Source organism: Parambassis ranga, chromosome 20, assembly GCF_900634625.1.
Source record: "Parambassis ranga chromosome 20, fParRan2.1, whole genome shotgun sequence".
Taxonomy (NCBI): Eukaryota; Metazoa; Chordata; class Actinopteri; family Ambassidae; genus Parambassis; species Parambassis ranga.
This window is the reverse complement of record NC_041040.1, coordinates 796,091-816,473: the sequence shown is the minus strand read 5'-3', so window position 1 is coordinate 816,473 and position 20,383 is coordinate 796,091. Positions and strand designations below refer to the sequence as shown.

The 20,383-nt window shown below is 42.9% G+C and overlaps 1 protein-coding gene across 8 annotated transcripts in view; it reads right to left on the bottom strand.

Moving 5' to 3' along the window:
• LOC114453643 (microtubule-associated protein 4) overlaps positions 1–20,383 on the bottom strand; it is a 75,186-nt gene that overhangs the window by 52,808 nt on the left and 1,995 nt on the right. For 6 of the 8 annotated variants that reach the window (XM_028433603.1, XM_028433602.1, XM_028433606.1 and 3 more), the window contains exons 2-3: positions 4,873–5,061; positions 2,641–2,697 (exon numbers count right to left, since the gene is read on the bottom strand). In XM_028433603.1, coding sequence (XP_028289404.1) covers positions 2,641–2,697; positions 4,873–5,059 — 244 coding nt within the window. In that variant the 5' untranslated portion in view covers positions 5,060–5,061. The remainder of the gene's footprint in view (positions 1–2,640; positions 2,698–4,872; positions 5,062–20,383) is intronic. The other 2 variants (XM_028433605.1, XM_028433608.1) reach the window with 1 other exon arrangement.

Sequence of the window (20,383 nt, the reverse complement as noted above, 5' to 3'; positions counted from 1 at the left end):
AATGTAGGTTTTTGTCTACAACCTCCAACCTCCTCCTTCATGCTGGATCAAGGAGCCATGGACAGGACAGATATGCATGTGTGTATGTGTGTGTGGTTGCACAGGGAGAGGGAGGAGGTGCACAGAAGCAGAAGCACAGCTGACTGACAGTCGGCATGGCGATGGAGGCGGGTTCTAGTCCTCTGAAGCGTGGGGACAAGGAAGGAGGAGAGAAGAGAAATCGGGTGAAAGATAAAAGAAAGGTAGTGGGAGCAGTGAGTTCAGAAAGAGTGTAACCAAAAACAAAAAACAGGATAATAGGAAGGGAAAGAGAGGAGAAGGGAAGAAAGCAGGTTAGTAAAGCTGTCACAAAATCAACTCAACTCATCTAAGAAGTGTCAAGTAGTTGACTAAATATGCAGAAGCGTCATGCAGCAGAGGTGACATGCAACATCTCAACACACACACACACACTCCTACACACACACATCTGAATTGCCCTGTCAGGATTCAGCTTATGCTCTCAATTCTCTGACCCAGTTACTACTTATACTGCCTGTGTCCTCTCCCCGGGGACCGCTGGAAAAAACAGTGATGAATGGATCCAATGCACCTAGACAAGGCCAGATGCTCTGTTTACCAAAGTAGGCCTCACACCTCTCACTGTACTCTGCTGTTACTGCTGATGTCAGTGTGGGAAATCAGAGGTGAACCAAAACTTAAAACAGAGCATCCATTCCACACTGTTTCATGCACACATGGAGCTTTGTAACCACGGTAACACAAGCTACAGTACTTATGCCATGCAAGCAGCAAGAAACATGCCAACACAGACAAACGATTTGCATGCAGATCACTCCTCCCACTGTCAACAGGCTCCCTCTCCGCTGAGGCTTGTCAGAGGACTATACACTAAATGTGAATAAGGCAGTGACAAATTTACTTTTCACACAGTTTGCTTCACTTCTTAGCAGCCAGCATGTATGTTTAAGAATTAACTTGAGGATCATGGATGGATCAAAGGTTGGTAGCCTGCCAGTCAGGCCAGGGCAGTTCCTTCACTACCAGTGCTAATTGGTTTTTAGTCTAAAGCAAATAAAACATATCCTGAAGCCATTTCTCTTAAGCCAGCCACAGATTTTATTTGGAAGCAGCTTCCACAATCTCTATAGTCAAACATTAGTGAGTAAAGGCACTGGAGCGTGTCTGTGAACAGGTTAACACTGCAGACTATGTGCTAGCTGCCAACATGCTAGGACTACAGTAAGAATACTTAGGTTCCCAGTAAGAAATGTAAAATCTGGTGCAAAGTACACCAGCTGGACATAGGCCTGCAGGGTGTAGACGTATGTCCAACTTAAAACCATAAGTTACAGCCAAAATTAACAGACTGTTGTTATCAACACATCTAGCCCTATTAGCTATATCTTGACTATTTATCTAGCTGCCAGAAGTTAAACCTTTTCAAATCATTTTGAGGGAAGTATTCACATCTATACATCCACTCTAATGTTTCAGAAGTTATTGTGTTGCATATGAAGCTGTAATCGTGACATATTTTCAGTACTTTTACTTCTTCCTTGTTCAAAAGTGTTTATAATACTTAGTCCTGTAGATGAAAGATGAGTCAACACTTTGTCAAAGTTTGCTTGGGGCAAGGTAAACAAATGTATTTCACCCCAACAAGCATATTTAATGTTGCTAATACTCCACTGAAATGATTTATATGAATGCTGGTGTGACCGTATGGTGAAGTGAAAATTCCTCCTTCACCCGCCAGGTTTAAATGTACAATTAAAGCTGTGTGCATCCACCACATTATATAATGGCTGTTGACAGCAGTGAGACCAAGCATCCTCATTTACACTTTCATGCAAAACCCCTGTTTCTCTGCCCCTGACATGCATATGAAAAATAACTAAGGAACAAGAGTGCAGATGGAACGTGTATTTAAAAGGATGAGAGGTAGAAAAAAAAGACTAGACTGCTGGAAATAAATCCAACATGGACCGTACACATGGAGCACACCCACACATCCAAATAAGAGTTCCCTTCTGAGTCTGTTTTGGTATGAGCAGACTGTCAGAGGGGAGGGAGGAAGATAAGAAGTATTCCTCTCCAGAGCTGCTTCCCATCTCTGCAGCTAATTTCCAATATGAGATAACACTGAAACACTTCATTCAGATTACAACAGAAGGCCACCAGAGAATAATGCTTCTGAGCTTGTTATCGGGTTTATTAAAAGGATAGCTGATGATTCTCTGAGCTGTCGATAAAGATTCATTTCCACACATTCATTATGCTGGTTAACACCTTCACAGCTGATTGAAAATTACGTCTTTAGTCATTGACCTCCTTCTCAGCAGCAACCAGTGGCACAGAGGTAAGACATTTTGAAGCTGTGATAACTTGCATCGTTTAAAATGAACAAAAACATAAAGAAGAAAATAAACTTCAGCTCAAGTGCTCCTTTTGAACATCTGGGAGAATACGAGAACACGAGAAGAGCTGCTCACAAGTGGTTCTGAAACACCACTAATAACACACACACACACACACACACACACACGGAACCGAGTTTTAGAAAAGAAGAAGGAAGACAAGAAAAGGCCTCGACTGGTGGGATGAGGATGATCAGGTGAACTGCAGAATATCTCTTACCAGGCTTTTGTACCCCATGAGCTTCCTGCTCTCCATTCTCCAGTGTAGCACCCCCATCTGCACATACATGCACACACACATACAAAAACAAGCAAACACATTACTACCTGTCTGTGTGCTAATGGTTTGAAGGGACAGAAAATCAAACTGACGAGAGTCGGGTATCAAATGGAAGCCGGTGCCCCAGCCTGTGACCCAGGCTGCTCAAAGATCACCTAAACAAGGTTGCGGTGTTAACTCGGGCTGCGTGTTGTCTGCAGTCTGCCTGTGGGTGTGCCACACCGGGTTGGGCCAGGCAGAGGGCAGCATGTTGGCTGGTGTCAGTGGTTGATGCTTGAGGAGGTGATGCTGTGTGATATTTGACCGCTGAATCATTACACTTTGTTTATCAAATCGTACGCATACTGGTGTATTGCACACAAACAGCACACAGCTGTGAAACAAGAGCCTCAGTCACATACACACATTCAGAGAAATGAGCTGGAAAATACATGCACATAGAGATTAACAATATCATTAACAGTTATTACAGCAGACACAGAGGATGTGGAATGAGATGGAGTTAAGATGCTGCTTAACAAATCAGCAATAAAGACACGAACAATTGTTAGAAGGATGACTGGTTAACGCCTTCATTCTCCTCTGTGGTAAAGGCCTCATTTTTGTGGCAAAAATGCAGACATGTGCATGCAGACACCAAGCCACAAAGGCAATGCTATTCTGCGGTCACATCATGCAACACAACACACAACTTAAATTACAGCAAAAACTCAGAACTGCATGCAAGACAACACAAACAAACAAGCACATGAATCCAGCACACACACCATGAGTGCACATTGCTTGTGCATCAACAACAAGACAGAGAGGAGGTAAAAACAAACCAAAAAAACAAACAGCAACAACATGTCTGCGCCTCCTCCATCTTGCTCTCCTGCTGACAGAGGACAATAACTTGCGGACTGCCTCGCCCTGCTGTTTGGCACTCGGCGTGTCAGCATGTCTGCATTTGTCCAAATGCACACAGCATGCCACAGTTGATCACTGGCAACACCACCCACGGCCCGTCCTGCAGCCGGCTGTCACTGACGAGTGCCCACACACAGTCTGACTGTCTGACCAAAGTGTCTGGGTAACCAAAACAGGCCCGAGAGCTGAGTCATCCCCGGTTAACTGTCACTTCCTTTTATCTGGTTACTCGCTCAGCTGTTGATTTGATCCACCTACTGTTTATTTACATGTCCTCATCTACTGATTCAAGTTTAATAAAAGAGGTCAAACCCTTTGGCATGCACTTACATAGGTGAAACCAGAACCAAAGGGATCCAAGTCACACGAAACACATTTCCCTGCACCAAGCAGGCAGGTCAAGCACACATTCTTACAGAGGGGAGCAATGAGATGGATCGTCACCTCAATAAACGTGAGCCTTCACAGAGTGAGAGCACAGTCTCCTGTGTCATCCCCACATTTCACCAGTCAGCTGGGATGAGTAAAAGCAGTGACCACAACTCTGCTTGTCTTTGGGCTACTGCTTCCCCTGCGGCTGAATGACACCCCAGCAGATCCAAAATGGCAGCCAGTGTCCAGCAGTGTCTGACATTTGCAGTCATTTAAGAGCAGCTGCAGCTCGTGTTGTGTAACACAGACTCACTTGTGGTTTAGCAATCAAATACTACTAATGCTGTTTATTTAAAGCAGTGCAGTGCAAGGGTTGCTCATAGTACTGAACCCACAGCAATCACTTTCAATAGTTTCCTATTGTAGTAGCTAGTATCAGTTACTAGGCACTAAAACACATTGATGCACCTTAGCAGCACATAAACAATATTAGCAAATATCCAGTAAACATAATGGAGCTCAGAAACAGCCAAGTGAGGCGCCGCAGAGCGGTAAAAATATGGTGATGCAGCCTTAAATGTACATGTATTAGATTATTCAAATTTTACAGTTCAGTTGTGACAAAAACACCCTTTAAACAGTAGTTGCTGCTTGACCCGATCGTTGCTCTCACCCTATTCCTCATCGACTCTCTGTCAGTCAGTGTGACTGTCATAAGTACAAACAAAGTGACAGGAAGGACAAGACTTTCTTGCTCCTTGTTTCTGGGAAACAGAAGTATAAACATCACTGCTTTATGAAGAACCGGATCCTCTCTGGAGTCAACTGGTAACATGCAGCACTGACCAGCCATGATAAAGGACAGTTACACTGCCCACACTGTACTCTCACCTGCCCTGGTGTCGTCGTTGTCCAGCAGGGGGATGTAGTCCGTCTTCCCCACTGTTTCTCCGACCTGATCATCAAATTGCTCCGCCTCCAACTGAGCCACAAAGTCCCTCTCCACCAGGGTCTCTGGGCCCGTCTGGGGAACGCTGTCTGTCAGCGCATCATTCAGACTCAGGTCTAACTCCGCCATGGCTGCAAACAGACACAAAGACACAGGATTAGACAGAGACACAGGATATAGATGTTGTCATAATCCAAATATGCAAGAAATAAAAAGTAAAACGGTGCTGCTGTCCTACAAATATCATGTTGTACATCTGTTAGGGGTTAGGTGTGGCCATGGTTTTTGTTTTGAGAAAGGGAAACAGAGAGGAGAAGTGTTTAAGGAAGTGAGAGGGTAACAACACTTCTAATCCAAGTCTCACATGACAACAGAACACAAAAACCGCCCTTTGCATCAGGGTGTCGAGAAGTCTTGAACCTGACAAGCATGTTTCAAAAACATGGCTCAACCTAGCTCCTTTCAGGCCACTAGGGGGAAAATCTAATGTGAACTGAACTGAGCTGCAGATTTCTGTCCTGAGGTGACACCAAACTGGTCCCAAGTCCAGCGGAGCTGGATCCAAACTCTGTGATGGCAGACATTCAGAGCTAAAGTGTCCTTAAGCAACATAATGCGTTCCCACCAACGGCCGGCCCTGAGCCTAACCTCTGACCTGCTTAGAGGGCGTGCAGACAACACAGAGCTTCTCTAATCACTGATGATGCAGTGCCACTGTCTGCCACAAGGGGGAGAAGTTCCACATAGGATTGTGCTGCATGAAAGAAACAAATGACCTGGAAGCACAATCTGTACCTAAACATGGACAGGCAGTCATCAGCTCATCTGGGAGGTCAGCTGACCAATGGCCACCAGGGGAATTTGCAGAGTCATGTTGTGTCATCTTCCAGCGATAATGCCAGATTATCTTCACTGCCAGCAGCGGCCGGCCTTTCTGTGCTGCTCTGACAGACAGGCTCTGCAATTGTTTCATCTCCATCTTCAACAATTCAGCTTCTATTATCTGCTCTGATCTCATCAAAGCAGCAGGTCAGGGGTTCAGAGTCTTACTCAAGTGTGCCTTCTGAAATCACCAGATTATCACTGGAACCAATGGAATCTTCTATAAGATATCAAAACACTCTAACACAGGAGCATCAAAGCACAAGAGCAGCTCTCTATCACCATCTGCTGGATTATCTTATGCTAAAAAGAGGTACAGGTTGGAAAAAGCTACTTCAGTCACATGTGTGTCTGTTGTGGTTGTGTATTTGTAATTTTATAGCATAGTGTACTGAATTTGATATCCTTGTACTGATTGGTTTTGGATATTGGAGGTCTATTATATTTAATCAATCACGTACATGGCAAAGTACACAGCAAACGTAGACATACTCATTACACACATCACTGCCAGTGTATCAGCCCCCACCGTAGAGACCAGGGTGTGTCACAGGAAGGCTGCTGCCTCCACCACAAAGCCATGCTGGTCAGAAACACTGCCCCAGTTTCCATATTTAACCCCACATCATCTGCATGTGTGTTTAGTATACAGTGTGTCATCTGTGCCAGTTGCACTGTTAGCCTAAAGACTCTTGCCACTCTGACAATGCAATATGATTCTGCACAGGGTGAGATTATCACAGCCGTCTGAGCATACTGTGTTTGTCCATGCTGCGGTCAGCTGCGTCTATTTCTATAGTGGGTCACCACAAAACCACAAGACCAGAACCTTTTCATTAGCATGGGCCCTACTGTGGGACGGATTTGGCTCTCTGGATGAAAAAGGCACAAGCATTTTAAGTTTTTGTTTGACCCCAGCGAGCATCCATAGTCAGAGCTGAGCTCCTGCTCCTCGCAGCTTTGGTGTGGCCACTCGGAATAATGTGGATTCAACAAAGGAAGGAAATCCATGCAAAGTAAGTGTGTGTGTGTGTGTGTGTGTGTGTGTGTGTGTGTGTGTGTGTGTGTGTGTGTGTGTGTGTGTGTGTGTGTGTATTAGTCATTGAGCCTGTACATGCTGATGTGTGTGTGTGCGCTCACAGGCTTGTGGCCGTTGTGTTCACCCAGCTGCCAAAAAGCCAGAGGTGAAGGTTAAGCCTCTTCTTAATCTGCTTCCACACACTGCTATTATATGTAAACAATCATGCACCATAACACGCACACATGGGGCTGAGGAAACCGCAGAATGACTGAACAGACCACAGCTAATGTTAACTTTAGCTTGAAAGACTTACAGACTAGTCCTGGTAGCTAATGTTACCATTGGCTTATCTTGAGAGATAAATTGTAGGTAATTTACATACATTAACTTTAGCTTAGCTTTATGGACTAAGAGGCAAACTGTAGCTGATTACTCTAGCATGAATTAATACTCAACAGGTTAACAGCAGATGTTGTAGCTCCTTTAGCTAATGTTAGCATTAGCTTAGCTTCACAGTCTGACAGGACAGACCAGACTAACGGCAGCTGGTCCTTCAGATATCGTTAACATTAGCTTCACAGACCAATAAGTGACTTCTGTATATTTAGCTAATTTTTGCTTCACAAACATGATGAGTGTAGCTGCTCAGCCACTAATATCTACAACGTTACTAAGTAACAGGACAGAAAAATGAAAGCTATGCATAACATAGATGTGATCTGAACTTTTGTGGTTAAACATTGAATAGCAATCTAGAAGAAACTAGTTCAATGATAAGATTTGTAAATCATTAACATGTATCAGCTCTAAAAAAATTCCACACATTCCACAGCCTGGTTCATTTGTTCATTTCTGTACATTCCACCTGCACATTGGAAACCGGATACCTGCCAGCTGCCGGCGTGCTTTAAACAGTGCCGCCGAGCAAGGTAGCACCACCGCCATGGCTGCTCTGAGCAGCTATAATTACCTCAGAGATGTGAAAAGACAAATGCCTCTTCTCTGGTGTAACACAGCTAAAGTAGGAGAAAAGTGAGAGGTTAAGCCTGCATCACTGAGATCACTCCCCCAGAGTGCCGAGCGGCCGCTGTCCCTCGCCAAAATGATATCCCTGCGCTGCTGGGAGGGAGGATCTGACAGACCAGTGGGCAGTGAGTAGATTTTAACAAAGCCAGACAGCACAAGTGGAAATCTGCAGTTTTTGTGTCAATATTTGTCGCCGCCAGCGGCACTAAGGATTACTTTTAGGGTCTGGGCAGTGCTTGTGGGGCTGTTCACTGTCCAAGGACGATGTGGCTGTAAAACAACTGCAGGGTAGTTTAATATCCCTACATTACCACCATGTGGACCTATGATTATATGAGGTCACATGGAGAGAGCGCTGAGGGAAACGCTGACCTCACCGAAGTCTGGTGAAGCATTAAGTCACACAGCACTATTCTGGATCTGACTGTGGTACAAGAATGCAAATATGTTGGCTTACAGCTTATGAAATATGAGGACTTCCTATTTTTTTACTATATATGAGTGGAGTGAATATCTGAATAAAAACTGCCTTGCCTTGGATGATTGACGCTTTCTTAGACATTCCATTAAGGTGTTTATGGTCTAAACAACAACACTAAGATACAAAGAGTGATAAAGCATAAACAGCCTCTACAAATGATTGGTGTTAAAAGCAGTAATTACCCCATGCTAAGTTCAAGAACAAGCTCGCCATGTGGGCCGATGAAACTTATTAAGAAACAAAAACAGAGTGCACAACAGACTGTGTAGAGAGCTCACCTCTGATGTCAGTTTCTAAGAGAGGTGGGACACTTCCTCTAAATACTCAGCTTACTGGGTGGGTGTGATGTTTGTGTGTGTGCGGCTGCTCTTCACCGAGCTTCTGGTTACCGTCTGCAGCTGAATAATGTTCCTGGTAGAGCTGGTACAACAAATCATGAGTAATAATCATGAACATATTACATAACCTGGATTAATATTAACGATTATTCAAGAGATTATTGTCCACTTGATGTATGTTCTGTTGTTAGTGTGTGTGTGTGTGAGAGAGAGAGAGAGAGAGAGAGAGAGAGAGAGAGAGAGAGAGATACCATTTCCCCTTTTTTTCTTTTTAGTCGCAGCCACACTTCTGTTTGTGTTTCATCTGGTCTACAGAGACAGCTGACGAGGGAGTTTTAGCACTTGGTCAGTTTCTCTCTCTCTCTCTCTCTCACACACACACACACAACATGCCAATACACACACCCAGCGGATTCAATTACAAACACTTAGATAGAACGCTGGCTCCATGTCAAACCCTGTTTACCTGAAGTCTTTATTTAACGCAGTGCTTTAAATTAAATCTGGAACTTTAAAGTGGATTTGTAGTACAATTTCTACAACAAGTGTCCAACTTCATGAGTAAAAATATCCCAGGCAGCTGAGATAGCATCGCTCTCAATCTGAGCTACAGATAACGGCTCAATTTACACACGTATCAGATACACTTCATACAGCTTCAGGGTTTAATCCAACACTTGACACAAAGCAGTCATGTGATTATAGATCTAAACTTCTGAACAGAGCCAAGTACATGTGGAGACTATATACAATGTTTGATATGTAGTGATGACCTGTTACTAAAAGTGTTTAGATAGTATTGTTGATATATTGTAAAAAGCTGTCACCTAAAAGTATTCCTGTAAAACCAGCATTATCTTCTGAAATGTTGTATAACAGACATATAATATACAGGACCGGGCTGATGGATGGTTCCACTGCCCATCGCGATAGACGAAGGTTGATTGGTTGACAACAGTAGGGCTGAGCGATATTGCCTAAAATCAAAACCGTGATTAATTGACGCTTTGTCCTCGATCGTCGGTTATTGTGCCCAGCGGCAAAAGCCGCGTGCACGTGTGTGTGTGTCGGGACGCCGAAGTTTCAAACCCGTGACCTGTTGACGCCTAACCCTTCACCAGTTCTTTTTAATGCCTTGTCTGCGACTGAAAATGCTTTGTCAAGTTCAGGCAAACCCCCACTTTGATCCAAAGCTTCTATCAGATGTATTTGTGTATAATCAAATACATTTTAACATCTTTTTTCCCTTTATTCAGATTATATGATAATGTTTGTCTACCACTGAACCAGACATGGTCTAAAAACTGGCAGAGGTACTTCTAGGAAAAGCACCGTTACTCAGCTCATACACAGCATGACCCTCCATCTGTAAGTTTACATGAAAGCAGAAAGGAGGCCGGGAGGCAAGAGACTCTGCAATCTGATACCTGTACACACCCTGTAAATCACAACTTCAAGTACACCCACGGGGGAGTCCTCCATCCTGTCCTGCTGAGGTGTCATATCGTAAAAATAAGGCTCAGCAAGCGGTTCTGTGTAAACTGCCAGAATCATTACATTCTGAAGACCACATACGTACACATACAGTCAATATCAAACTACTCACACTGTGAAATCAATAAAAACATAAACCAAACCAAGCTGATGTGTTAATCTTGTTGGACAATATAATGGTAAATGCTTTAACATGTTTTATTTGTGTGTGTGTGTTCACTGAGGTCTGAGGTGTGCCAGTGTCCAGCTGCCATCACACTAATCTCACAGAGATGCTATCGCTGACATTCCTAGCGGGCCATTCAGACTATTTCACTGAAGCTGCACAATCAGTACGCCTTTGTCAGTACGCCTGAACACACACAGATACACACCCTTTGAGCGCTTCCAATGGAGAAAGTATTGGTGAAAAAAAAGCAGGTTTCTTGCAGAGCCCAACTAATATTTAGGCTTTGTTTGTGATCACACCTAAGCCTTCGGCAAATTTAGTGTTTGCTTTTACCATGTTTAACAGTGTAAAAAAGCTGTAAAACTTGCCAGAAAAGAAGAAACCAAGAATCCAAGAATAAACTGCAAGCAAACACACATTATTCTCCAACAGTCCTTACTATCCTAAAGCACGGGTAGGAATCACAGTCTTGGTAGTAATAGTGGTTTTAAATCATAACCTTCAAATTGAAGGTAATGAAACCTAAACTCACAATATTTCATCATGTATTTACAGTAAATATTCAAAGATCACTATCATTTAGCAGATTAAATTATACTACACCTATTATAATGGAACATTTCCTCATATAAAAGGACAACAGCACATGCTCAGACACACCCAATCCCACACACAATAGATATTTGAAGAGAGATAACCACTGATACCACTGCATATCTGACAGTCACCATGCTAACACGCTTCTCTCATTTCACATTTCAACTCTTTAGGTGACAGTTCAGGTAATGAAACACCACAAACTGACATATTAACACCCAAAACCCACACCCAGTATGTGTCTATCTCTCTCTCTCTCACACACACACACAAAATGTTGTTTATGTAAGAAGCTGGTGGTATGTCCACCATCAGGCTCTGCAACTGCCAGGACTACTACAGGTGTTGAGAAGCTGATGACAGAAACAGAGCCAAGCAATGAGACAGGCCTCTAGTTAGTAACTGGATACAGGGAGTGGCTTTCAGCCCTGAGGACGAAGGTGTGTGTGGTGTGTTGGGTATGTGTGCGCATCAGAGAGACAGACAGACTAGCAGCTGTAATTAGGAGGAGGCGTACAAGTGCAGGTTCTCCATCACTTGCTCAATGATTTGGGTGGTGCAGAGGTATGCGTACAAATGTGGGTGTTCAACATGACTCCACATGGTGGGGACATAAGTCATGTGTGACACAGATGTCTACAGACCTATGAAGGAGAATTATTTGGAGTTGGTGTTTCCTGTGCTGAATTAAAAATGTAAATCCTGACATGAACAAAACTTCATCAGGGTGTCCAACATACACTGCAGGACAGGACGGACAGACAAGATGCTGGCATCAAAATACCAGCTGAAGAATAATCCACTGATCACTGTTATAAAGGAAGCGTAGTCAAGCACCTGCATGCACCTGAAGTATTACACCCAATTAGTCCAACAGTATTCTGCACACAAGAAGATCAGACGATATGCAGATGACACAACATTTGACCTGAAGCCTACAACTGAAGTCAAATCAACAGATGATACAGGATGGAGGAACAGAAAAAACATGCACTGCAAGGGGGAAACTATTTCTGCATAATATTAATAATTATTGACTAGTTCCTACTTCCTACGTTATTCCAGTCTTGTTTTTGTTCGGTCAAAGCAGTTTGTTGCTTCCTCATTTGACCAAAACATAGATGTCTGGGTGGACTGACAAAAAAATCTGCTCAAGAATATAACTAAAATTAGAAAACTATAAATTCACTTTCAGTGACCTCCACTGTGTTGAAAATCATATATAATACATACACACAAGGAAATATGGTGGTTTATCTATGGATAAACTTCATATTGCATAATAGGGGTAAGAAGGAGAGGACACTTGTTACATAAAAATGACAGGCTGCCTCAAACATGGTGCTGCATAAACATAGGTACTGAATCCCAAAGCAGACACAATATTCTCTGAGATAATGAAACAGGAAGTCAACGTTTGACTGTTCATTCCAAATCATTCGCTTTGGTACATTCCAATTGTACATTATTAGGACACAGACAGCAACAGCATGTTATTTTATTGCTGCTGACTAAAGGCTAGGAACACATTCACTTTGTGTGACTGAGCTGGTCTCTATTTACATAGCAAAACTTGGTAAAATGATACCAGTCATTAAAGGAATAATCATTAATACGTGGCATTGTGTATCTAGTGTTTAAAGGGTCACCGTGGGCTGAGGTCTGTCATGCTCCAACACTTGAAAGTTAAAGGTAAAGGTACATTTTGACCTGATGACATAACAGATCAGCACAATGATTACAAATTATTCTGAACCTCACAGTGCTGCTACAGGGAAATGTTTGGGGATGGGTGGATTCTAAGTCATTAACTGGTGCACAGGGATGTACAAAGTGGGACAGCAATCCATCAGTCATGGTTGATGTATTGCAAAAAGGCAATTTGGAGTCCCAGATTGATGTCTTTATGCAGTGTGGTGGCCACAGAGTGCCTACAGGAAACCCATGTCCAGCCCAGAGGATTGGCATGTCATCTCCCAAATAAGAACCTTAATTCTGTTATGATTTGAAAAACAGTGATCAATAAATTACATGAGCTGCGTCACAGCTGACACAATCACACTGTGCTACCTAATGCATCCGAGCTGATGTAAGACACTGACAGGACAAAAATAGACAGCCAACTAATGTGCTCGTGTGGGGCTGAGCTGCAGCATTGCAATCAAAATTCAAACACACACACACACACACACACACACTCGCTTAGGCAAATTGAAACTTTAATTTCCACCTTGCTATTAATCCTGCCTTCCGGAATTAGCAGATTCAGATGAGGCTGGTGTGACTCTGGAACGGAAATAGTCTGATGACACTAAAACAAAGAGCACAGTGTATGCCAGCATATAGATAAAGACACCATGTAATGTATATATATATATATATATAGAACATATAGTACATAATGAATGAGACGATATGTGCAGATAAATAATGCAGTGTCTGAGTCTGTAAGGACTTTAAGGGGTTTCCCATGTAACGAACAAAATCCCCAGAAGTTTTTGCATAAGTGTGTGTGTGTGTGTGTGTGTGTAGCACACAGATGACTGCTTTTCTAATCAGTGGTGATGTAAAATCAGCCAAAAGTAAGGAGGGTAAGGGAGGACAGAGAGGACTGGATGGCTCTATTGATCCTCTGACAGAAAGAAAGATGGGATGATGTGTAGGGTGTGGGTTAGGATGAGGACAATGTGCAAAGAGAAATAATTAACAGCACTATGTGAAAACTGAACATCTGCAAATCACATGCAGGCAGCAGAGTTCTCAGCCAGGAGCTGATTTCCTGCCACAATGACATCTGATGGTAAAGCAATAAAGCAGCAGCTAGAAAGCATTGATTGACCATCGATGATTGAACTCAGGATCCATAATATTGAAAAAGAATCAGTTTTAGAAGTGTTCCTGTCTGTCAAAACAATGTTTCCTGTTATCATGCACATTTATCTTTTAGTTATGTTATGAGAAGCTGCTGGAGTCAGCTGTCAGAGGTGGAGCACACAACAGACACAACAGAGCTGACTGCAGACTAATGCTAGCAATAATTAGGGAGCATGCGTATTCTACATGTTCCAAAGCTATTTGTTTATGCTTAATCATTATATATACATATGAAAGAGGAAACATGCAGATCAGAGGGAAATGAGCCGACACTGCATCTGATTAACCTGTAAGCACAGTAATGGTAAAGGGTAAATTTAAACTGACTGACGTATATTAGCACATCTGAATCTGTGCACCCTGCTAATTTGCCTTTGATGTTTGTCTCTATTCACAGAGCTCCACTTTGGTTAATGTTAATATGTGCCCTGTGTGTGTGTGTGTGTGTGTGTGTGTGTGTGTGTGTGTGTGTGTCCTGCTGCTCTCACATCCACATAACTGCCTTGATGGAGCTCACAGTGAGCCTGTTTGAGGGCTAAGTGAAAGGGCTAGTGTTTAGGCATTTGACTGAGAGAGTATGTATGTATGTGTGTGTGTGTGTGTGTGTGTGTGTGTGTGTGTGTGTGTGTGTGTGTGTGTGTGTGTGTGTGTGTGTGTGTGTGTGTGTGTGAGAGAGAGAGAGAGAGAGAGAGGGGGGAGCTGTCCTCTACCTTTAATAGAATTACACAGGACTCTGAGGACATGTTTTTATAATTGGGCACTTGCTGCAGCCCATTAGAGGACAGACAGACCGACAGAGAGACAGACAGGTACCCAGGTCCACACCCTCCATCATGTTGTCCTCCCTCCCTCCCCCTCTCCCTCCCCCTCTCCCTCCCTTTGGAAAGCCAAGCAGCAGTGACTGAATGAATTCCCTGTATGTCCCCGTGGTCTCGCCTACACACACTCACACAGTATTTCTTTGCTCTATTGTTGCGACGCAAAGCTTTACACATTGCAATGGAATGCAAAGCAGCACAGACACACACAGACACACACACAGATAGACAGAGGTCAAACTCTAATCCCAAAACAAGCAGCCAAACACAGGTAGTGGTCACACACTTGTCCAGAGACAGGACCTGTCACAGGGTGTTCACTGCTGTGTGTGTGTGTGTACACTGGTTTCCTGAACAAAAAAACATTTCTGGGCCCTGTGACTTATGAACTTGACTTCAAACTTTGAATTCCTCACATTCTTCGTGGTTGCAGTTTGAGTTCTTTTCTCTTTTTCACACTTGAACGTGATAAACAAGTGAATGAGTCCTGATAAAGAACATGTTAAAATGGACTTGTACAAACCAGAAGTTAGACACAAGCACAGCCTGAACAATATATATATATATATATATATGTCCCCATTGTTTACAGTACTTGGCAGAGATGATGGTGCAGTGAGTCACACGATCTTTACAGTAACTTTCTTGTAATAGTTTGTAAAGTAGATTTGCGGAAGTTTAATAAATAATGTAGCTATCTACCAAGTAAGGATGTTAGCCAGCTATAGCACCTGATGTAATGATGACATAACATCATACAGACATTCAGATTGTGTAACTGTGAACAGAATGCATGTGAACTGAGGAGGAAAGCCTTGTATCACTGAATGATTACTGAGCTGAAGTCACGCCGTTCACTCCCTTCCCTCCTCCCGTTATCACACACACAACTGAACTAACCATGACCCCCCTGCCCCCCCACTCCATCACCTCCCCACTCCTCCACCCCCCCACCCCTCCACCTTCAATATTGGGCAAAATGTAACTGCTGTAATAAACATCAACTTTAGATTTTCTCCTAATTTCTGATACAACAGGGAAAATATATCTGTCCCCTTTCCAGTTGGTAGTAAAGCTTGCAGAGACACAACTATAACAACTTGTTTACAAGCGACATACACATGAAACCAGCCTGTATCTGGTCTTTAGAGGAGAAAAATGTGCACAATTCTAACTTTACAGTGACAGTGAGGAATAGCAGTGTGTAAGTGTAAGAAAAAAAACTCTTTGTCATTTAGCAGACTGGACTGGTGTGTGAATTTGGGTATATATTTTGCAGGGTTTCTATGTTTGTAGTTTCACTCTTGTTTCTTTCAGTCACTGCCTCTTTTTGTCCTTTTCTTTGTCTTCTGTCCTTTTGGTGACATATGAGAGTGGCTTTGTAAGCTAATATCACACAATCCCTGCATCTCTCTGGCCTGTTCTGTGTTGTATGAAGTTGATTAAAATGCTAATTTGACATCCAAAGTATGTCAACTTATTAAACTTTGCAACTAGAAATGAATACTGACATCTTTCTGATTTGCTTTTTATTCAATTATCCTGGAACACACCTCAGATCTCTCTTCAGCCTGCTCTATAATTCCCAGCAGTAAAGCCTGAGCGCTGACACACTGGTCCAGCTGCTGCTGCTGCTGCTGCTGCTGCGAGGGGGGATTACAGTGAGCGGTTCACTCTGTACCATTGCATTCTTCCTCCCTGCTCTCTATCCCTCCATCATTTCATTCATTCAATCCGCCGCTGTCACGCAATCTCAGACTCCACCCCTTCATCCCCTCACACACATCACGCATTATTGTAGGTGTACAAAACTGTTGTTACTCTGAGGGTGGGTCACTAGTTAACGGCTATATCATCAGGTCTGCTCAGGCTTCCATTTAAAGTAACCAAATCAACAAGTATGCGTTCATGTCATTGTAATTACTATGATCAGTAACCAGGAAGTGTCGGGGGGGAGAATCTGTGCATATCATTATCCTCCTCTGCTTAGGATAAACTGCTCTGACACAACTGTGACCCCAAGGTGCAAATAAACTGAACTTACTCTCATATTAGCATCTAGCTTGCAAACTCAATGAAGATGAGTAGAGCGCCAACTGGTCTGACAGACTGTAATCAAATCAGCACCGGTGACATTTCAGCACCTCGGCTCATTTTACTGCCCATATTTAAATATATTTGCAGTTAGATGAACTTTATTTACAGTCTCTGGTTCCAGACAGTCAGAAATGTTAGATTTAATACTCTAAAAGTGAAAGTTCAGGTGCTGGTCAAACAGAACATGAAGAAGTCATCTCAGGATAATTGCTGGGGAACAAACAGAACCCAAACACTGCATTGATTATTCAGTGCAATTAGTCTCAGCCCTAGATGGCTCTGCATTCCCTCTGCAACTGTCTATGGCATTTAATGGTTTATCATAAAATCAATAGTGATGAATAATCCTGAGCCTGAGTCTGGAGAGTAGCGTTTCTTTGTCGTTCTGTACTCCTGATGAAAATGGTTTTTGGATTCGCTACAGTGCTGACAGACTGATAAATTCACTTGGCTGTGAGCCCCATAAAAATGATTCTTAACGTGCCCAGACAACAGCTCATATAATGGAAAACAGCACAAACTGGAAGAAAGGATTGGAGGTTTGGACGGAACAACAGGCTACGACCCGACCTTCCATTTTAATACAAACTCTGCCAAGAACATAAATACGTCTTTATTAATAACAGACGTCTGATAACTGTGGAGACGAGGCATGCTACTCTGACCTATAAATGCTGCAGAACAGCTGAATCACAGGCAGTCTTTATCAGTGAGTTAAACGCTGACACACTCATCACAGCACACAACATGAAAGAGTCACTGCAGGGTCGATACTGATGAGAACCTTACCCACTGATCACTCCCTGTCACAAAGGTCAAACTGTCTGGTACACAGCCACTAATTACATGGCAGTCAACATGTCCTGTGCCATTAACAGGCTGCGGTCACAACATGTTTCACTATGACTGTGACAGGGCTGGAACAGGAGCTGTGATTACTGTTCCTGCTTTTCAGATGTCCAATATGGAAACTGTGTAAAAAAAAAGGCAGGTTGGAAAAACATGACATCAGTCATAGAAAAGGATTGTTGATTTTTTGTATTTTCAGATGGTCCCTGAACTATTCCTGTGTAATGTGCACACAGTGAGTTAAGCTTAAATTGTTATATTTCATCACAATCCATTTATTCTGTTAGGTCACATTTAAACACAAAGGTCACATTAAAACAAAAAATGTTTTATGGTGAATATGGTGAACGCAACAGAAACATACGATACAAATATAAATATTCTGCATTGTTCTGCGCAACCAGGAAGCCATGAATCACATTCTAGTCAACAGTGGTCACATGGCAACCATTCAGCACTGCACCTGAGCAGAGAGCAGTGTGAAAACATGCCTGTATTGGCAATACCTAAAATACATCTTAAAATTACATTGACAATGTGTAGTTAAATCAAATTTTCAGTAGCGTACAAACGTTCAAAAAGTACCCATAACCAGTTATGGGCAACTAGTCCAGTCTGTGTCATGGTGCAGGCTGTGAGCATCAGGTGAAGACAGAGGCTGGTGAATGGATGATAACAATGCATTTCTACTTTTCTTTAATGTGAATAAGCCCAATATCAATGGGAGGCCTTATGGTGGCAGACAGTGGCTAACTGGCTCATGATTGAGGGACATTATAAAAACACAGTGCGCAGGATGACACCCTTCACTCTCCATCCGCATCCAGAGTCTGAACACCCATCAGGACAACAGTACAGTCCTCTCTGTCTGCCTGCAGCGTCCAGCTGTCTGTCCGGTTTGTTGATGAAACAACTTAAATTTGACATCATCAATAAATATCTTAAATGTTTCACCTTTAGCCTTTTACAGTTCATTGTCTATCTGCACTGCAGTTACTATAATGTAAGAATAACATGAATTAGGCTCAACTACCACATGATCTGGTCAGTTTCAGTCTGTTTGAAGATGTAAACCAACTAAACACTGCAGCTTAGAAATCCTGCTGCCAATCTGCACTTTGGCAGCAGGGAAGTAGACACCAGAGGACAAGGGCTCACAATGTCACACTGTAGGTCACAGCCTGCTAACACCTGATCTCTGCCTGGCAGACACTGCAGAGGGCTAAAAGCCTCACAGATTCAGCAGCAACAGTTAAGAAATGAGAGTTTGGAAAATATGAAACTTTCCATAATTATTTTCACTTTCCACCTGCCTCTCTAAACCACATCATAAAAGCATTATTAAATGATTAAGCCCAGCTGCTGGCTCCTCAACATTCTACAGTAAACTGAAGGATCAATAAGAGGAAGCACTCAGAGCACACTGAGAAGAAAACCAAAAAAAAGCTTGTTCAACTTTTGAGTTTTGTGAGGACAAACAGTAGAGAGCATCATTATGTAAGGATAATAATGCCGTCCTTGTCCTGGAATAAACTGCCGTCAGCACAGCTATTGTTTGGCAGCCGAAGAACAACTGGATGATGGATTTCATCTGGTTCCTGATTCCTAGACAGAGGCTGGATGAAGCAGCCGGCTGACCTTTAAGAGACAATCCTGGAGCACAGATCAGTGTTCCTGTGAGCCCCACGCCGAACCCTGACCCCAAAAGTCCTGCAAACTCCCATGAAGGGCGTGTCTGAGATGATGTAAAGCACTCTATTCTCCATCATTGTCTGTTCCAGTCCAGTGATAATGGGAAGCATTCAGGATCACTGCAACTCTAGGACCCTGTCTGTCTGCCTAAATACTTCCTCCCTTCCTTCCTCACCTCCCCTCCTACTGTGGTCATTCATTTCCTGACTCTCCCCTTCCTTCCACTACTTCTTCCTCCCAAGTGTCCTTCTGTTTTGACACTGCACAGAATCAACACGATGTGCTTAATGTGCCTTTACAGTTAATAACCTCATGCCCAGTTGTCACTCTATGTTTCTGGGTCACTTCGTGTGAATCGAGCACAGCACTGGTCAGCTGGACAGAAATGTGGAGAGAGATGTGAAGCATATCTGTGTCTAATCACCACATTCCTGCAAAAATAGACCCACATATTCAAACATGTGAGAGCTAGCTCTGATGCATCCCGCCGCCTCCTTTATTTATTTAAATCATATTTTATTTCCCAGCTTTGGACTTCTTGGAAAGAAAGACAATGGAGCCTGCTTTGGGATAGCTGTGGTCTAATAAAGACAACAGCATCAAGGAGAGATAAAAACCAGCATATTAATATTTCACCCAAAACAGAAAAACACGATGTAATCATCCATAAAAACGCTACAGTGCTGGGAAACATGTGTAATGTCACAAATACCAGCAAACGTCCCTCTCGACCCCTCGAATAGCACTGAGGCTGGGTCCTAATCTCTGCCTGCAAACACTGACCTGCTGCACAGTGAGTGAAGCTGCTGTTGATGTGGCTGCATTATCTAAAATGGATGTTATGCTTATTTATAATTCATTTAAGCTAATGAAGCTACCAGGTAACAGTGCACTCAAGCTGATTTAGACGTGCAGACTTCTTTCCTCCATGACCAATCGATTGGTGTGATTTCAGTTGGATTCTCTCGTTACCCCACTGACTCGACAGTCCTCTTCCGAGTTAATTCCCCTTTTGGAAAACATGCAAAATCATTTATCTAATCTGTCCTGGAAGTGCTCCACAGCTGGGCAAAATGTGTGCCCAGCCTCACTGAATGCTTTGTACGAGCAGGATT